This window comes from Chinchilla lanigera, unplaced genomic scaffold (assembly GCF_000276665.1).
Source record: "Chinchilla lanigera isolate Chin_1 unplaced genomic scaffold, ChiLan1.0 scaffold00099, whole genome shotgun sequence".
NCBI lineage: Eukaryota > Metazoa > Chordata > Mammalia > Rodentia > Chinchillidae > Chinchilla > Chinchilla lanigera.
In genome coordinates, this window is record NW_004955500.1 from 3,870,894 (window position 1) to 3,892,766 (window position 21,873).

General features: G+C 36.9%; 1 protein-coding gene across 1 annotated transcript in view; it reads right to left on the reverse strand.

Moving 5' to 3' along the window:
- Nell2 (neural EGFL like 2) overlaps nt 1-21,873 on the reverse strand; it is a gene marked incomplete at its 5' end in the record, with an annotated part of 379,873 nt that overhangs the window by 201,001 nt on the left and 156,999 nt on the right. The window contains 2 exon segments of the mRNA XM_005406591.2: nt 11,361-11,489; nt 19,856-19,958. Of these exon segments, the coding sequence (XP_005406648.1) occupies nt 11,361-11,489; nt 19,856-19,958 (232 nt within the window).

Here is a 21,873-nt window from a genome sequence, read left to right on the forward strand (position 1 = left end):
TTGACTTACTTAAAAAGAAATAAGGTTGTGTCAAGGAATGGGCATTTTTAACAAGCTTCTCAAGGAATTTTGACATAGCTTGGATCACAATCTAAGAAATAATATTAGGAAACTAATTTGTATATTGATGGCAATAAACTGAGTGTGTGAACACTAAAACTCCTCTCTAGAAGAACATAAGGCTCAAAAGTGTTGGAGAAATACCAGATTATTAAGATGATAAATTAATAAAGTCTATGCCCTAAACTAGTGCTTCTGAAATTTTTGTATCATAGGAATCATCCAGAGATCTTGTTAACAAGCAGATTCTGATTTGGAAAGTCGGAGATAAAGTATAAGACGTGGCATCTCCCACAGGTTCCCAGGTGGTGGCGCACATTTCTGGGCTGGTCCACACATTGAGCAGGAAGGTTTCTTACAAATATGAAAAGAATACAAGAAAAAGACTACTAATGTGAACAAAGAACAAAACCGTCAGTCACAATTGTCACGTCCATCTGTACCTGGAAAATGGGCAGAGATAATAAATGTCACCCCTGCTAGAAAGCGAGCTCATGAGAACAACGGTTTAGGAAGGCTTTGCTCACGGGTCTATAGCTAGCACCAATTCGTAGGCCTGGTACAAAGTACATGCTCAAAACACACTGTGAATAAACGCATGTTAAAAAGAGATTCTCTGTACGAAGTCCAATGATAGAAGACAACCATAAATCAAGTTCCCAAAAGCCTGTACATCCACCAGATTGAACAGAATATTTAACATACACTGTATATATATTACTACTTAATGACTAAAGTTATTATTTCTTCTTTGATGTGTCATTTAAAGCAATCACAAATTCCAACAGAGTTAAATATGAATATTTTCAAGTGGTGTGTATCTTTAGGGGGGAAATAAGCTGGCCAAAAAAGTCACACAACAGTGGTATGTTGATTAAGAAGTACAGTGTATGGGTAGTACTGGTTGCTTCTTCAACTTTGTCCCTTTAAAAGAAGCTTCCATCCTCAAAGCATGAGAATTTTTGCACGCTTTACATGAGAAATCACACCTTGAGAGAAATCCAGGAACGTTTCATTCTTTATCAAGTTTGACTTTAAAATGTAAATGTCCTTTCATATCAGAAAGAGACCTTTGCTTCAACTAAAAAAGTATGCCCCCTTGCCTCTGATTTGAATATCTTCACGGTGATCTGGGAAAGAAAACTAAACCAACGCCATTTTGTGTTCTAGTGCCATTTTAAAGCTTAAGTTTCTGTTTCCTTAAGTTTGTTTCTTGTAAATGTTGTCATAGTTATCTAACCTGATACCACCCCATGCTCTGTCATAAGACTTGTGCCCTGTGTAAAATGTCGGACACTTTTGTTCCTTTGTCACGAGCTGCACATATGCTTTGTAGTCTTTCTATAGCTGCACTCAGTCATATCAGCTGCACCACCCCCCATAGGCCCGGCACTAGACCCGGAACTAGAACTGTATAACTATCCTCCCTTCCTGCCTTTCGGGGTCGATGCTCAGCCATGTACTGGGTACCCACCGCCGGCCCCCAATAAACGTGCTTGTCTCTGCATCCGGCCTCCACGGGTGACTCAGTTACATAGGAACCGTTGCTGCAACAATGGTGTTCAAGTACAAACGACTGGAAGTTGCTGTCGAGTCAGGGAAAGCTGAGGGTCAGCATCACACAGGCAGTGCTAACCGAGCCCAGAAGAACTGCTAAGGCGAGCTCACATTCAGCAGTGTCACGCGGTAGAGATTTCAGAACTTGCTTACGAAAAGCCAATTGGAGAAGGAACAACTTTTGGAGGGGGGGGGGTCATTATTTCCCTATTATTATAAATGTGCTCCTCAACACCTAAAAATACTTTAATGTTTTCATATATTAATCTTAAAAGTTGTTTTATGTGGCAAATTTTCCACTTGATTAGATGGGTAGGTGCTGCCATTAAAAGGCCAACTCATATTTGGAAATGTCAGATCATTCTCTCTCTCTCTCTCTCTCTCTCTCTCTCTCTCTCTTTCTTTCTCTGCCCTCCAGTCTGTCTGTCTCTGTCTCTGTCTCTGTCTCTGATGGTTAACTGGGCCAGGGGTGATCAGATATGGTCACACGTTCTTCTAAATGTATCTGTGAATGAGATTAATATGAGAATCTTTAGATTAAGCAAATCACTCTCCTTAATAGGAGGGAGCCTCACCTACCTGAAGACCTCACTAGAGCACAAGGCCAGCCTTCGAGAGAAGCTCCACTTGCGCATCTGCTTCACTTAGGATTTTGATCTTCTTCTCCCCTCAGACTGAATTTATACCATTGGTTCTACTGGTTCTCAAGTTCTGGGACTCAGACCGAAACCACACTCCTGGAGGCCCAGCCAGGCAACGGCAGATCTTGGGACTTCTCAAAAATCAGTGAGCCAATTCCGTATAATAATAAATCATATCAGTTCTTTTTCTCTGGAGAACCATGACTAATACAGTATTCTTGGACTTTTTTTAATTTAAGAAATTCTATCATAACACACTGCAGAGAGTGCATCATTAGCTATAGTTCTGGGAGCTACAGTGTCTGCTAGAATCCCCTAATTAGTCCCATAAGGCTTGGTTCTCTAGATCATTTATCCCCGCTCTGTTAGCAGGCCTTCCATTAGCTCCAGTGGGGACTCCTCTGCTGGGTTTGCAATCAAAGAATTCAGCTCATTCTACATTTTTCTCTTAGTATCTCTTGGAGCAACTCTGTGAGTTTTACCGTTAAAATCACTCATTTTACTGTTAAAAGAATCCTGTCAAACTGCTTCTGTATTTCATAGTTAATAATATGCAGATGCAGGCTATGTCAGGAACCCATCAGTAAATGAATTAGTTGTGAGATAGAAAGCAACTAGAAAAGAGAGGGATCAAGAGCACAAAGGAAGAAAGGGAAGGAAGAAGAGAGGAAGGAAGGAACAAGGGAAGAAAGAGAAAGTGAAGGGAAGAAAAGAAAGGGTAGGAGAAGGGGAGAGAGATCATGTAGGATTAACTTGCAGTAATGAGTTAATGCCATCTAACGCCACCCAGCTGCTTTCTGGATGAACTACAAATGTGTCTCCTTTGCAGAAACATCTGACTTTTTAGACAGATGTGTTAAAAAGTCTTTCTAAAGAAAAATATATACTACTCTCACTTGTAAAAAAGAATTAGGTGCCTAGTAGGTAAATTAAAAGCAATAAAAAAATCCAGGCAGGATTTGAAGATAGATAATGTGAATTCAAATCTTGAATTTACTGCTTTCTGTCTGGGTAAATGATTTGGGGAACATCGTTTGATCTCTGAGCTCTTCAGCTTTCTTGACTAGAAAAGACTGTTGGATGAAATAAGATGATACATATGAAAGGTATTTTTAATGCCTCCAAATGAAATATATAGTTGTTAGTACAGCAGTTGTTTGTCTTTATAATAGCCCTACTGACAACCTGCAACAGTAAAGAATAAACAATGGAAAGTAATGTTTTAATTACTTATTTTTCATTGAGTTAGGCTCACTTTATTTTGCATATAGTCTAGAATTCCCTTACACGCAGAACAAGATCAAATCGAAGAAGCATCATTAACCAAAAGATAGCATTAGAAAGACAGAGATGGGGGAGGAGACGATATTTCTTTGATCCAAAGGGGCAAATAAAAAGACAATAGATATTGAAAGTGGCTACATAGGGCTGGGGATATAGCTTGGTGGCATAAGTGCCTGCCTGGCAAGCACAAGGACCTGAGTTCGATTCCCAGTACAAAAAAGAAAAGAAAGTGCCTCCTAAAAATAATTTACACTTTACATTCAAGAGTTTGCTATATCTGGCCCATAGAAGGTGCTAAAAATAATGTTTACGATTCCAGTGTCCAGATACAACTCACATGTAACTTAGCATCTTGTACATATTAGACATTTCAAGTTCAAGTTGGTTGGTTTACAAATAATAGATAGATTTAAAGTCTTAGATAAAACTTCAGCATGCTTGGTAAAAGAAATGGTACAGAAGGGAAAATTTCTAGGTTTTAAGGTCCACTTAATATGCCTATGACTTAGCAGCACATTATAATTTTATAAATAATGCCACAAATGAATACATTTCTTTTGAAGTCCAATGTACAACAACTTGGAATTTTTTTTAAATCTTCATTTAGCCACAAAAATCAATGTCACAATTACACTTTCTTAGGTGCAATATAAAAACAGTTCAATAAGTTCAATTATCGTGAGTCATTCTTTAATGATGTGGTAGCCCAAAGGTGTCCATCCATTCTGTACATGTCAGCACTTCACATCATCAATAATCAAATATTTCTTAAGCCTGCATAGCCTCTATTTTAAAAGTTTATGATAACTCGAGGAAAATAATCATTCTATGACCACAAGACAGTTATATTACAGTTTCTGGAATCATATACAGACAGCCATATCTGAATCCATCAACAAATAGCACAGTATAGTAAAGTATACTATAATTGAGCAATCAGCAATAGACCAGTAGAAAATAAGGTGCAAACTGTTCAATTATATAAAATAAGAGAGGATATGAAGACTTAAACCTATGCTTATTAAGTTTATCAGGGAAATCTTCAAAGAAAAAATGATTAAATCATAGACGGTTGAACCAAAAAGCAAAAGCTATTCCTCTCAGGTTGTATTATTTTGTGAGGGCTTCCATAACAAAGTAGAACAAATGGGGTGATGTAAGCAACAAAAATTTATTGTTTTACTGTTCTGGAAGCCAGAAGCGTCGGATTGGAATTGAGGGGATTGATTCCTTCTGAGCTTGTAAATGATAATCTGTCCCATGCAACTCATGAAGCTGCTAGTTCACTGCTATCAATAGTGGGGTTCCTTCACTCATAGATCAAATCCAGCAGCTCAGACACTGCCTTCATGTTCACATGCACTTTTCTTGTGTGTCTGTGTTTAACTATCTGTTTGCCTAGGGACAGCAATCATTTTGGAAGTAGGATAAATCTACTCTAGAATGACTTCATTTTTATTTAACAAATTATACCTGCAACACTCCTATTGCCAAATAAAGTTATATTCTAAGATACTCAGGGTTAGAATTTCAACACTGGAATTTCAAGGGGACAACATTCAACCCACAACACAGATGAATCATCACGCACAAAAGAAATGATAACAATAGCTAAGCATGCTCCGCTAAAGGTAAGTGAATGAACTGCTATGTTAGGCTGGATGACATGGCACCTGGAAACTCTGGCAGAGGAGTTGAAGCTTTATGTGGTGAGCAACACGAAGGCACGAGAGACTTTGAAGTAGAGCAAATGGTATGTTATGAGCATTAATCTAGTGAACGGGTCTCGGCTGGGTGGAGTAGGGAGAGACAATGGGGAGACCGTGCCTCAGCGCAAGATGACAGGAACACTGACACCGGCAATGCAAGTCAGAATGAAAGCGACTGAGTGAGCCCCAGAGAAACTGTCCTATCAGTAAGGAACTACAAGCACGCGTAGTGGTACGCATCTGTCATCCCAGCTCTCTGAGAGTCTAAAGCAGGAGGATTGAGAGTTCAAGTCCAGGCTGAGCAATTTAGCAACTTAGCAAGATTAAAAATGTTTGAGTTGGGGGTGTGGCTCATTGTGAAGGTTCTGGGTTCAATCTCTATACAGCACACACACACACACACACACACACACACACACACACACAGATACACACACGCATACACTCAGGGATTATGCACTCTGGGGTGATGGTGAGATTATACCAAACAATTTCCCATATATTTTTAATTTGAAAAACATCTCATAAATTTAAAGTTTATTAATTATTAATGTTATCAATTTCTGCAATGATATGTGAGCTGAAATTATATAAATGATTCATGTATGCATGAATGTATTTTTCCTCTTCTTAGTGTAAAACCAAAGGCTTGCATAGGAAAAACACCAGCGATTTAAAGGGTTTTATGAACCCTTTCAGGAAAGTCTCTGTTACACGGCACGTATGGGCTGACTTGCCTGATATCTCCAAAAAGTGTTTCCCACTGAAGAGAGAAAGACAGTGAACGAATGACTGCTGAAGACACTAAGACAGAACACCATGAGGAGCCTAACACAGTACTGCAGAGTGGAATGTGAAGAGAGAAGATAGGGTCAAAACAGCAAAAGGTCCCACAATTTTCACTTTAAGGACACGTAGCAAAGAACTACTCTGAAAACACAATGTTCAACCTATTTTTGACAACTTTTATAGATTCTATCCAGTGACATGAAACCAAATGAAGGGCAAAATATTGTAAAATTTAGTAAGAACTTATAAGAAATGAAAGACACAAAATGGAGATAAAGATATAATTTCAAAAAGAAATTATATATATATGTGTGTGTGTGTGTGTGTGTGTGTGTAACTTATATTGGTTAATACAGTTCCATTTATTTTAGATTCTCTATGTCTCGATGTGGACATCCCATGCAGTCAGAAAATCCTAATATTAAACTGTGTTCACAAAAATTGGAGGAACTACAAATCTCATTCAGGGACAAGAAGTTATCCACATGGCCAAAAAACTGGAGAGAAGGAACGAATATAATGGACAAGGACAAAGCGGGGTGGGAAATAAAAACCCTTCTCTAACTGCAGGTCCTCCTCAGCCACTGTTCTCTCACCTGCCCATCACAGCAAACACCTAAAAAGAGTCATCTCTCTTTTCTGAGTTCCACTTTTTCCTTATACAATTTTCCACGCACTCCATGCTGCTTTTATCACCAGTTTTGCATCAAAATTACCATTTCTAATGTCTTCAGTGCCACCTGTGAGGTTGAATGCAAAGGAAATTTTTCAGTCTTTATCTTCCTTGATCTAGCAGAAGCTGTTAGGGTTTGACTGTGTGCCTCACAAGTTCATGTGTTAGAAATTTAAGCCCCAAATGATGTGTTCGTGGTATTTGAAGGGAGGGTCTCTGGAAGGTAGCTGAGATTAAATGATGTTATGAGGGCAGTGCTACACACTAGCGGCTTTTAAGGACAGGACTAGAAACCCAAGCTGGCATGCTTGCTCTGTCTCACCACACAACGCCCTCTGCAGTGTTATGGCGCAGAGGGTAAGCAGATGCCAGTGCCATGCTTTTGGACTTCACAGCCCCCAAGAGTGTGAGCCTAATAAGCTTCTGTTCTTCATGAAATATCTTGTCTCCAGTACTTTGTCATAGCAATAGAAATTGGGTGAAGACAGATGAAGACAGATCTCTTGGTTTCTACGACATTGGCTTTTCTTCTCTTTTCTCCTACCTTTCAGACACAATTTTCCTGTCTCTACTGCCAAAACATCTTTTCTGCAAAACATTCCAATTTTGTTTTTGTTCTTTTCTCTTTAAAATAAAAAAAAATAATAAAACAGATTTGACTTCTGAAAGAAAATCTTTGCAGGTAATCTCTTCTATGTCCTCAAGAACGATTTATGTATAGTAAAGGATCTCAGATTTCACGTCCAACTTAAACTTTCCTGAAGGCCACATCCAAGTCTATTAAATCAGATATCCCAAAAATACTACAAACCCAACATGACTTTCTACCCACGCTATTCCTTCAGTGAAAAGCACCTGTATTTCCCTATTTCTTAAGCCATGAACCAGGGAATCAACCTCTGAATCTCACCCTCGATCATCTATATCACAAGTGAATCATGAGAACTGGCTGGGTTTAGCTCTCAAATGCTTCCCCGTCTGAACTGTAAGGTGCATTGTCACTGCCTCTCCTCCACTACCCAATCTGCACTAATGCTGCATGCAGTTTATTCCTCATACACCCTGTATCCCAACTGATTTATGTAAAACACATGCATGATCATGACACTTCTTTACTTAAATCCTTTCTTCAGCTTTCCCTTGTACTTAACATGAAACCTTTCTTTTTTAGTGTGACGTTCAAGGTCCTGTTTCCCATCGGGCACCTCTCCCTTGCTCTGTCTCCAGCTACTGGACTTCCTTCTGTTTTAAAGGGTGCTTCTTTCTATCCAGAGTCTTAATTTGAACAGCTCTTTCTTCCTCCAGAGAGATTCTTTCCCCCCATCCTACCTTCTAAGGCTAGATGATTTTTATTTGCCCTTCAGCTTTCAGAATTAAACTCTTTTCTTGAAATAAAACTTTCCCTAACACCACCTCAACTACCTAGATTAGATTCCCTGTTAATGTATTTCTCTTTCCAAGTACTGGCCAAATTTGCAATTACTCTTTGGGGTAATGATCTTTCTTGCCTAAGAGAATATCAGTCACACATATTTCCATTTATAGCTTCAGCTGTAGATCTAGCCTTGCACAAAGTAGGTACTCAATGAATATCTGTCAAACTAATAAATGAACTCCAATCTTTAGCAATGCTGTAGTAGCCCTCATTAAGCAAACCACAGTAAAAATCAATACTATCTTTTATAGCCGTGTCATTAAAACAGCCCCAGAAATTTGGCAAACAGAATTTATGCTACTTACAAACTATCACTTGCTTAGTGTTATGTATAATGACAAGTCTAACTTTACAGGATCAGAACTCTATAAGACCAAGGTTGATACATATCATGGAACAGTACATAAACAAAAGTATTGATTCTAAAAAGTCAAAACACCCTCAAAGTTAGCACAGAAAGGAAAACCAAATCCGATAAGATTATTGCAAAACTCATTAAAACCAAAATTACGTATAACATGGAATGACTGAAAAGTGTGATAATATTAGACGCCCTGATATGGAAAAAATTCAAGATCTCTGCAATAAACCAACAAGCTTTTCCATCATTGTTAATTTTGAAGAGTGTATCTTTAAATGGCAAATAAATACCATCAAGTTGGAAAACATTTCTTTCAGTATGATATATTCAAGATGGAAAATAGCTGTCAATTAATGCTACACATAAATTTGCACATGAAAACCGAGTGACCTAGTCTTTATGGTTAAATAAATTTTAATAAGTTACACTGATACAATTTACACAAAGAATGTAGTGTAAGTCTGAAGCTTCTGTCTTCAGATTATTTCTCGTCTCATGTCAGAACCACCCAGACATTGCTCAGACTCCACACTTGGGCTCTCCCGGATCTTTTAACTCTGCACCACAATTAATTACCCATAAGCGTTGTCAGTTTCTACTTTCAAAACATGCCGTTAACATGCCTTCCTCATATCCACCTGCTCTATCACCGCCAAGACCGCCGTGACTGCTGCAATAGTCTTCCAGCTATTTACACTTCTGTTCTCCCCAACAAACCTCATTTTGTAGTTCACCTACCGCACAGCAGCTATCCTCCCTTTTCTACGCAAATGCGACTGTGCCATTCCTCTACTTGAAACAAAAATCTAAAGTCCTCATAGCTCTCCCTATTACCGGGCCCCACCTTAATTCTCCTACTGAATCTTATAATTTGCCTCCTTCACCATCCTGCCCTTTCTGCTGTTTCGAGAATATTTTGAACTTGTTCCTACTTTGGACCTTTCTATTTGCTATTCCTTTTGATTGGAATGTTCTGTCCCACAACTGTTTCCTTGTTATCAAGTCTCAGGTAAATCATCACCTTCCTCGACTTTCACCCAAAGCCTGACATTCCATCTAAATGAATCCCCAGCCAACCTCTAGCACATCATCCTGCTCATTTTCTTCTTAATATTTTTTGGCTGCAATCATTTTCTCTGTTTGTCTATGGTGACCCAAGCACCCTACGACCACAACCAAATGCAAAGTTCCGAAGCACAGGAACATTCTACTTCTGTCCACCATTTACTGCCTAGTACCTAGAAAAAGACTTGGTATACAACATTGGCTCACTAAATATTTACTTTGTAAGAGAATATACTTAACAACAAAAGAAGCAGTGCAAGATTAAAAAAATCATAAAATTAAGATTTAGACAGACTTCTATGAATTTGTATCATGTGGTTTTACACACGAACTAACAATACCAGTATAGATTTGTACAGATTAGAAATCTCAAGTATTATGATGAAAATACATTATTTTACTAAGAAAGTTAACTTCTGCATTATATCTGAATAAGCGTCAGTAAGTAAAATATATCTCCTATATAAAATCTTATTTTAAATAAGTCTGTCTTACAAATAAATGAAGAAATCCAGGTGTCCCTCCTTCAGCAAAAATAGAACATTCCCTTTAGGACTGAATCAGAATCACTAGAGAAATGATCTAATGGTCAATTTAAAAAATGAACGTCAATTTAAGACAGAAAAAAGTCTATTTAAAACTAAGGGAAGCTATTTCTATGCTGAAAGAAACTGTCAATGAGTTTTGGTTGACCAGTATTGCATGTCTATATCTGTTTTCATGAGAAGCCACTTTGAAGATATCAATATGTAATACAACCACCATTGTTAATTCCCTACCACTTTGTTTGTAACTCTGTATTGTCTGTATTGTGCTTGTGATATGTTGTAAAATGTTGTATGTCTGTTAATGTTTCCCTCCTTTTATCTTTAAAATAAAAAAAAATAAAATAAAATAAAACTAAGGGAAATAATGGAAGTAGTTTCCCAAGGGTAACAAATCATCCTGTGTACAAGCAGAGGTTACATGTTTATGCTCGAGGGCTGTCGGTTTGTAAGGACCTACACTGTGTGCTTGATATTTGGAAGAAGTAAATCTGGAATCCTCCAACTCCTCCTAACACCTAAACACCACCAAATCAATGCTCTCATCTGCAAGACCCGGTAGTCAGTCGCACAAGTAACAGTAATGATTTCACGCTATGCCTTGGAGAAGCGATAAAGTGCATCTCATGAACTTCTGGCATCTGTAGGAACAGGTAAAGCCAAAGCCAAATGAATTTTATGGGCCTAATGACTGAGTTTGGTCTCCATGAGAGAATAAAATACCTGGGATATTAGTTAGAAATTTTAAGAGTAACTAGGAAATGATTTACTCCATTTGAACTATTTACTAAATACCACCAAGCATAAATATAACCACTGAGATTACTTACAGTAGCAAACAAAACATAGCAGTATGTATTTGATCTTCCTGTCAATTGATTGCCTTTGTTATACAACATTGTCTGGAAAAATCTAACTACAATTCTAACTGCAAGCCACAGTAATCATGTCAATATGTGAGCTATCTGAATATCTAATTATGAAAAAGAAGGCAATTTCACAGTGGAAGTATTGTTCTAATTCAAGAAACCAGCTATATTAACTTATTAGTCTGACATATAGCAGATAGCTAAAAACTTTAATTTGAAAGGTAATTATTTTTAGCTGATTAATATGCTTCAAATTAAATTCACCGCTTTTAATGGGTCCATCAATTTGACAACCTAGGATTTTAATACATTTTGCATGCAGTAATCCTAGGAACTTTATACAGCTGAGCTACACATCATTATAAGGATTACCTTCACAGTAGGCATTGTCCTCCCGAAGAGCCCTAAAACCATCACGGCAGCTGCACACGGCCCTGTCATTCAGGTTCCTGCAAACAGAATTCTCCATGCAGTTGTGCCTCTCAGAACAGAAGTCATAACCTATACAGGAAAAAAAAGAAACGCACTAAGGTAAGTAAAACTATGACCAAAGAAATAAACTTTGCCTACTTTATTTTACTGCCATTTTCCCTAAACAAATGGACAACAACAACAACAACAAAAAATCTTTAGAAATGTTTACAGAAGAATCACAGACTATGAGGACCAAAAAGAAGTTCATTACATTTAACTCATTTCCTACTTCAACTTGATTCCATGTGTTGTTTTTAACTGTATGAACATTATCTAGTCCCTAGTATTCTATACAGCTCTTCTGTCTAAAACAAAGCCAGATTCTGAGTATAAAATGAAGTGTGACCACAAAACATGACAGCACTACCAGAAGAGAATCAGAAACTTACCAATACCTATGAACAAAGCTAATAAAAGGAGATTAAACACGCACGCCATACGATTAAGAAGTGAAACATATAATTTAGCATCTTTTTTAAAATTTCTCAATTGTGCTAATAAATGAAAATTATACCACTTTAATCTCATTTCATCTGGAGATACGCAAGGTAAAGTGTGGCTATTCAAAAGAAGAACATTTTTATGAATTGCAGAGATTTCACAGATCCCTGCGTCTTTATGAACAGTGACACCAATCATGTGCAATTTCACAGAATTTCTTACTCCTGTCTGAATCTCTTGTTCAAAGATCACTGAAGATGGTGAGATGAAAAGCCCGAACACTGGAATCCATATTTAACGGAAATTACATGATTATACACTATTCAACAAATTTTTAAATTGCCTAATACACAAGTTATCTATCTAGTTTTACATTGTCTAATGGATTGCTATTTGGGTCCACATATAAAAAAGGACAAAGGGAGTATATTTCATGTGCCTTAGAATAAACTCATCTATAAAAGGAGGTAGAGCCAAGAAAACAATTTTATTTATTTATATTTTTTTAAGAAAAAAATTTTAATTTGAGAAAATCATGAAGATGGAAGTTCTAAACTGTTTCCACTTATTTGTAATAAAATTGGTGGCCGTTAGGATTTCTTGGAGTTCATTCTGATTGGATAGTGCCTAAACCAACTATTGTGAATATAACTCCAAAGTTAAAACCTATCTCCAGTGCTAAATCATATAAAACTGGGGGAGGGTGAGAGCTGCAAAAGCAAAACAAAACAAAGCAAAACAAAACAAAGCAAAACAAAACATGAAACCGTGATATACACTAAAATATTCTTGGTACAATTTAACAAGCCTTAAGAAGAGTAATGCTCCAAGAACTCAGTAATGTAACTAAAAAGGAATTAAAAAATCAAATAGATTAGTGATTTCTATAAAAACAAAAGAAAACACAGATGCATGAAAAATGAAATATGTAGTCAATAACAGCATTTAATGTAGTCACTTGGCAGCTTCTCTTGACAAGATTCTTTACAATCTAAATTCTGATGAGTAAGTAAAATTGTTAAGAAAAGCTAAAAATATTTTCTCTCAAGGTCTTTTTATTTTTTTCTTTATAAAGTAGCTAAGTTGAGGTCACATTTCTTACAATGTATTCCATTGTATTTTTACAGTGTCAGGGAGGAGGAATTTCAAATCAAAGCTCCTCTTTACCTCCTACCCCAATAGCTCAGTACATCATCACACTAAAATTTAAAAGCTTCAAAGGCCATATCATATTTATTCTAAATAAACATAAAGTTAATTTCAAAGATGATACACTCCTAAAGATGCACAAAATTAAGAAATAAGTTATAAATAGTGTTAAATCTCTGTATAATTGTACTTATGTTCAAACAACTTTTAGAGGACTGTGACTAAGAATGGATATGTTTCTAATGTATTTTCATGCGTTAACAATTTTCAAAACTGTCTTTCAACTCTTCGTTTTGTGGATTGCTCTCTCCTTCCCATTTCTAAGATTCTGCTCAATATATTCTATTCCACAGTGTTTTGAGTTCTGCTTCAGGAATGAGGAGCCCTCCTGCTGCAGCATCTGACATGCTGCACACAGCCATCATGCTTGGGGTAACTGCTCCAAGAAGAATTTCCCAAGTGTAAGATGAAAATGTGATCCTGTTTTCATTGATTTCAGTAAGAGTTAGATAGTGCTTTACTTTTATCAAATAGGGTTTTTCTTAAGCCAAAGATGTGAAAATGAAAAATTAAAATCAGACTCTAATTTGCTATAAACAATACATAAGATAGCTATACTGATTCATACTTTTTCCAAAATGTTCATTGATTCTACAGAGTATTTTACTGCTTAGATAAAAATTGTAAGGGTCAAGGGCTAACTATTAATGGCAAAAAATTTTCACATTTAGTTGAAACAGGTTGTTTTTACTCTACAAGGAATAGCTTCAAAATACCAGAGTGCAAGTTGACAATATAGACTATTATCTTCATAGCTGTGTCTCTATTCAGATGTGCTTAGCTTTTGGAGTTGGCAAAACTGAGTTTATATTCAATCTCTGTCACTTTCTGGCTGTGTAAATTGCAAGTTGTGTAAGTAAAATAATGTTTCTGAGCCTTCTGTTCTTCTTACCCGGAAAATAAAATCTAACTTATAAGAACATGAAGTCCAAACGAGGTCATCTATACAAAGCATAATAGTATAGTATTTGTTAATAACTACAGCTGTGAGACTATTACTAATAAGCTAAAATAAATATGCTAAGATTCATATCATAGAAGAAAATTTGAATGTTTGTTATAGAGAAGTGTGTAAATTATGTAACACAGTCTACTTAGTTTATTTCTTCCTTCAATTTTAACATCAAGGATACCAAGCACTGTATTCCTCTTTTGTAAGGTTATGTGTTTTCTATTATGTGGAGGCTTTTGGAGTAAGATATAAACAGACATTTCTCCACAACTAGAGACGTGAAGTGGACACAGAGGATGATGAGAAGAATGCATCCACAATACTAATACGTACTGGTCAGGAGAAAGAAAACACAGTAATTCTACGGTGAGTATTTGTTGGTTTTGCTCATGCGTATGTATTCTTTATTTTGGGGAGAAAAAAAAACAAGTTACACTTTGGAAGAACCACATCCTCTTTTGGCTAGCCGAGCTGCTTACAGGACAAAAAGGGACTTGACCCCTCAATGGGATGAAACCATATCAGCCAGTGCATTTCAATAGCACAATAATTACTGCAACTCCAGTGAGTGAGGACCACTGAAACTCAATTCTGGAACTTTTTCAATTCATGCCATTACCAAACCTTGTCTTCCATCCACCACAGTGTCATAATGCTCTGAGTATAAAAACATTAGAGAATGCACCAGAATTGGGGGACACACTGACCCTGAAAATCATCACATAGGAAGAGACAAACTGCGAGATGCATCCAGGTAAAGGGACACAGTTTCTGATCTAAATTAAGCGGTACCTGCAGCCCATACATGTTCTCTGCTGGGGATTTATATACTCCATTTTGGGGGCAAAGTCATCAAATTTGGTTGCACTGCCACTTACACACAAAAGAATATAAGTGCTATTTACAAGAAAATGGGATTGTCCTATTCCGAAGTGTATTTTACGTGTATGGGCCAACATGGAAAAATGTTATTGGCAATAGATTTCTTTTAATACAAGAAATGCATGAATACAGCAAGTAACGGCATATTTTATAGAAACCATTGCTTAGGGATGAAACTGAACCTGAAAAATGAGTTAACAATCAATATAAAAATGTTATTAGTAATACACAGATAACAACAGTCATGATGGTGATAAATAATGTGGGAATCTATGATTTATCCTGAAAGGAAAACAAGCTCCACCACATCAACCTTCTGCATGTGGAGGCTCCCTTACTTAAATTTAAGAGGTGTGATGAGGGAAATAATAAAGTGAGACATCCAGTGAATGGTTTTGCAAGCAGAAAATGGAGGTGCGCAGGAAAGAGAGATGGGCAGAGAAGGAAGGCAGACATAAGTAGTAGAGGTTATTTCTGTACGTAAGAGTTCTTTCTGTATCACTGAATCTCTGCCATGAAATTTGTTATTAGCTTTCTTTTGATGGTTCCCAAATACAACAAAAGCGAAAATCTTTCCTGCTACATTTCCTCTGACTTGACACTACACAATACAGCCAGCTGCAGGGCACCTAGAAAACAATCCTGGTGAGATTTGATTTTGTGCCTATCAATTTGGAGCCTTATTTCAGGGCACAGCTTGGTTTCTAACCATTGGACAGGCCTCTGATAGCAAGGTCAACACTTTCATCCTATGCTCTACCCTAAGAGAATATCCACTAATCACTGTTGAACAACTTTTCTCAGATGTGACCACCATCTTTAGCATTAGATAGCCTTAGAAATTGGAGGCAAATTTTATTACAAATGAATTTGTCACAACACCTGTGTAGGAGTTAACTTAAAATTTAAGAATGAAGAGCTGTAATTGTTTGCAGTTTGGAAGTCACTGAATGCCAGAAGAACTCATTCATTCTGCATATTTGAAGTCAGACACTATGTGATCTTTACTTTAAATAATGTCACATGTTTCAAGAAGGGTAAACTTCTCCAACTTTAGTTTGAGTATTACCTAAGCCTGTGGTTTACAATCCTAGCTGCTAAAAGGACTTTATCATGCAATTTTTCAAAACAGTGATGCCAAGGTCCCTCCTCATATCAATTATGATCAAAATATCAGGCAGAGGGGGACATGGTTAATCATTGCTTTCTTAAGTGTGTTATATAAGAACATTAATTTTTAAATGGTAACAACTTAAATCTAGCACAATATGTATAGCTGGACTTTCCACTTCTCAACTTGCTTTTTGTAATATGTTAGGTCTCTTTTAAAACAAAAATAGATGTAATCTGGGCTTCTCTTGACATTTGAAAACCCCAACTTTAATTTCTTACTCCAATATTGTCCTAGCCATCTTGAATAACTTTTGTGCTGCTCATCTCTCTAATCTCAAATACTCCCTAGATGCCCATAATGAGTTAAAGGTAACAAACTTTTAGTGCTCCTCTTATCCAAGGTATAGTTTAATTTTTTGTCCTGTTGAATCTAAGCTGCCCCATGACAGCACTGACCATAGAAATGTGATAGAAGTGATGTTGTATGAGTTCTAGACTCCCATTTAAAAGCCCCAAGCCACCATTTAAGAAGCCCCAAGATTAGTTGGAGACGGGGCCAGTCTGCGCTGTGACCACACTCCCAGCCACTCCTACCAAGATGTCCAGTATATGGAGAGGCCATCTTGAACATGCTGGCCTTCCCAGCTTCCTACTGAGCAAGACAAAGAAACCCCAGTTAACACCAAGGGAGACATCTAGCCAAGACCGATGTGAATTTCTGACTCATAGCAGGGCCTATAATAAAGCAGTTGCTTTCAGCCACTGAGTTCTGAGACAGTATTATGCAGCAAAAGGTAACCACTCCCAGCACACTACCCTTACCAGCAGCCTCTGCACACCTAGACCGTATCAGAAGTGCAGATTCTCGAGGCCTAAACTCAAATCTCCTCAATCAGGACTGACATTTTAAAATTTTTATTTTCCAGTGCTGGAGATTGAATCTAGTGTCTTGCTGGGCAAGTGGTATGCCACTGAGCTATACCTTCAACCTAGGGTCTGAATTTTAGTAAGATCCCTAAGCTATCTATCTATGCACATATAAATTCAAGAAGCACTGGTACAGTATGCCTTTGGTTGTTAAAGCCTTTCTAGTAAATCTGAAAACTAGTAGTCCAAACCAAATGACTAAACTGAGTTCTCTTGATTCATATCAAATTCCACACATGCTCTGTGCAGAGCACTGGCTCTGGCACCATGAGGGTACTCATTTCTTTTTCTTTTTTTTTTTTTGGTTTTTTTCCGGTACCGGGAATCGAACTCACAACCTTGCTCTTGCCAGGTAGGCGCTGTGCCACTGAGCAAAATCCCCAGCCCCATGGTCCTTATTTCTTGTCCACTTGATCATGGCTCTTTTTGAAGTATTCCTTAACTCCTAAGAGCTACCTTGAAAACTCCTTAAAGGGCAGACCAAATTTTAAACCATTGCATAATTCCCAAAGGGTTTCACACAGAACTGAGATTTAAAACTCTTCACTGTGTCATTTGGGTTGCCTCCTGCTGTTTCGTTGACACCTATTAGTCTTACATTGTTTTTATTTGCAACATCTTGCAGCTGTTGAATTGTTATTCCCTGTTTCTTCTTATTTTTAAGAGATCTTTCCTTTCATGATCATTAGCTGTAATGCTGTCTTCAAGGTCTGAAAGTTCTATCTTCAGCTTCATTCAAGCAGTTTTGCCAGCTTTCGATGGAATTTTAAATTTCCTGAATATCTCATTGAATCTGTTTCATGCATTCTAATTCTTTCCTATATTGTTCATTCAAGGTTTCCATCATTTTCCTATACTTTTCTTTTATTTATCTATGTCTTCTTTAGACATACTGAACAATTCTTTATTATAGCTGTCATTTCTTTTTACCTGAGAGATTATTGCTCATCTGATTTCTTCTATAGCCTGATGAAGTTGTTCATAATAGGTAATATAACAACCATTGTTAATACCTATCATCTTGTTTTGAAATCCTGTATTATTTTTATTGCTTTGTTTTTCTTTGTTGTTATTTTGTTATTGTTTTTTCTCTTTAAAACAAAAAAAAAATAAAACTCTTCACTAAACAAATGGAAAAGGAGCTTTAAAAATACAAAACAAAAATGTAATATGCTCCTAGAAATGATGTCTATTTTAATAAGGTGACTTGATGTCTATTTTAATAGATTAGGTTAAAAAGAAAAATTCAATAATTGTTTCTTGTCTTTATTTTTTTCTGTGTAAGGTGAACTTTGCATCAGCCTAAATGCCATCATTTATGTGCTACACGCTTACTTGGGGCAGCTAGTTATGCAGTCCCATCTGTATTCAACATGAGCACCAACTACACCCAGGTACCTGACTAGGTATGACTAGAAATAAATACAAACACCACATGCTCCCTCAAGTTGCATAATCTACTGCAAATGGTGGATTCAGAAGTACATAATTTCAATATAATATAGGAAGACACATATAATTTCATGACTAGTGGGCATCTTACAAAAGTTCATATAAATAATGCTTTAGTTTAATGCTTGAATCTATAATAAGATATCAACTTTAGAGACTTTTAATAGAGGGAACTCACTGCCTCACTAACTTTCTGAATAGCGTGAGTCTTGTTGTTTTCTTATATTGAACCACAACTTTTAAGTCTCCTCTACTTAGTGGTTCCAGACCTACGATCTTAGAGGCAACAGCAATAAAAATGCATTTTCGATAGCCTCTGTGTTCTCAGTAGTGTGGAAGCCTATGAGCAAAGAAAGGAAATGTTGAAAGAGGGATTTAAAGCAGCTATAGTGGAAACTGTCATGGGCCAATTACAGAAATTGAGGAGAAATTAAAAACAAACTAAGCAGCAGTTACCATTAATAAGATACCTGTCTTGACACTACTTATAATTTTCTTTAACAAAGTTGTTCTGCTTCAGAACTACCACACAAAGAGAGTTTGAGAGACAAGTACAGATACCTGCAGAAATGCCTGAGAGCATCTTGGTTTTAATTCACTTCAGCAAATACATCATGACTCTCTATTGGGTACGAAATATAAGAATATAAGAAAATACTACTAATGTTTAGAAATAATTTCTTTATAAAAGTGATGTTTCATATCATTTCATAAAAGTGATATTTCATGTCATATTTCATAGAATCTGTATTCATTTACTATAATAACTCTTACATGTGTATCTTTTTAAACACATTTTATTTTTAACTGACACAGTAATTGTGCATATGTTTTGGAATGCAGTGCAACATTTCAATAAGTGCATACGATGTATAATGATCAGATCAGGGTAATTGACAGATCTGTCGCCTCAGATATGTACCATTTCCTTGTGTTAGGAACCTCTCCAGCAGCCATTTTGAAATATTCAATTAATTTTTGTCAAGTATAGTTTTTCCACTGTGCTACAGAACACTGGAAATCATTCTTCCTTAATATAACAACCACTGTTAATGCCCACCATTTGGTCTTGAAATCCTGTATCATTTTTTTGTTTTTTCCTTGTTTTCTTCTTGTCTATGTTGTTATTTTGTTATTTTTTATTCTCCTTAAAATAAAAAAAAGAGAAATTATTTTTCCTGCCCAACTGCACCCCTGTACCCATTGACCGTCCTCTCCCCACTTTCCCTCCCCTTCTGCCTCCGCAGACTCTGGTCACCACTGTTCAGTTCTCTGCTTGTTTGAAATCAACAGTTCAGCTTCCTGACTGAAGTGCAGACTTGCGGTGTTTGTCTTTGTGACTTGTCTCACTTAACATAACGCCCTCCAGACTCATCCATGTTCTTGCACACAATCTTACTTTGTGGACAAACCTTACCTTTACAAACTTTGCAGCAGCTATGCGACAAGGTGATCTGCTGAGACTCTGGACAATCCAAGTCTGGACAGCCTGAACTCTCCACAAGCTTCATGGTCTGCTCCTGTTAGACAGCAGAAAAGAAGAGCCTCAGATTTCATGACTATGAGTTAACCAATGAGTTTCCAGATTGAGCATCTGACAAGGGCCCTCAAATATGTCGCCGATATTTTTATTCTGAGAACTTCCGCACAGGCCAAGGCTTCACTCGAGAAACGACATTAAATCCAACTGAAAACTCTTCAGAATGGACAAGAAGCACTGGAGCAAAAGCTAGCACGCTGCACCCAGGTATGTAACTTGTTGAACGTTTCGGTAATAGCAAAAACATTGTGGTACTTTTACAACACATTTACATATCCAATGACAAATATCACAAAGATATAGCTTGAATTATATCAAAAGCTTACTTTAAAAATAACAGTAAAGAAAACCCAGCTTTCCAAACATGTTCATTTCAAAGTTTCTTCTACAGTTGTATCATAGAGTCTCATAGATTACTCCAATGGAGCTATCCCATAAAACTCGAAAGGAAAATAAAGGCAGGAATTGTATGTCTCATAAATTAACACCCAGCACATTTTCAGGTACATAGTTCACACTCAAAAATTTTTTTTCTTTGTACTGGGAATCAAACTCAGGACCTTGTGCTTGCCAGGCAGGCACTATACCACTGAGCTATATCCCCGGCCCTCAAAAAATTTTTGAATGAATGAAATCAATATGAAATCACTACAGTTCTAGAAAGTGAAGTAAATTAAGTCCTTCTAAAGTAGAAACCAAAATAGATGTAACTTTCCTGACTACTGTAGTAGCCCCGTCCTAGAAACAAACATGTGGCTCTAGTATCACTGATCTCCAAATCTCAATAAAATTAATACATACGTCTCTGAAGAAAATACACAAATAGCCAATGAATACATAAAAATGTCAATATTTTATGGTCCTTAGAGGAATGCAAATTAAAACAACACTGAGATTCCATCTTACTCTAGAAAGAATTCCTATCACCAAGAAATCAAATAACCCATGCTGGAGAGGCTGTGGGGAGAAAAGAACCCTGCAACATTGTTGGTGAGAATGTAAACTGGCATAGCCATTATGGGTATCAGTATAGAGACTCTTCAAAAAACTAAAACTAGGAAGTCCATTTGACCCAGAGATCCCCCTTCCAGGTATCTTCCAAAAGAGTTAAAAACATCATGTTACAGTGACACACATGGACACAGATTATGGCAGCACAATTCACAACAGATAAAGCACGGCAGTGCCTGTATGTCCATCAACAGATGAATGGATAAAGAAAGAAAAGAGAAATGATAGACTGCTGTGAGCCTTGCACCAGCCCACTCTGCACTATGCGGAGAAACTTCTTTTCCTGTCTTTAACCCACCCACACTCACTCTGCAGAGGATACTCCTTTTCCTGCCTTTAATACCTTTAATAAATGTAAAACCTTGCACCCTTAAAAAAAAGAAAAGAAAACGTTTTTACATACAATGGAGTATTACTCTACCATAAAGAAGGATAAGCTTAAATTATATGTAGGAAAATGGATGCACCTTGAGACTATGATGTTACATGAAATAAGTCAGATACACGAGCTTAAATATCACAGTTTCTCTTATATGAGAAACCCAAAATATAAATAAAAAGCAAAATAAAATGTGGATAATAGGAAATAGGGAATTAGATCTTTGGCAAAAAGAAAGAGAACTAAGATAAAGGTAGAGGTAAGGGAGGGGAAGGGGGGGAAAGAGGTAAGACGTGTATGCACATGGACCACCCCCCACTGGGAATGGAATATGATGTACTGCATGCATGGACTGGTAAAAATTTCAAACAACAGACAAGGATCATTGACAATGTTGTAATATGTCCACCAGTACGGAAGTAATAACATCATTTTTGTCACTTGCAGCCTTTGTCATTAGTTACTGATTAGTAGTTTAGACTTTGAGATACAATTCCTGTAAAAA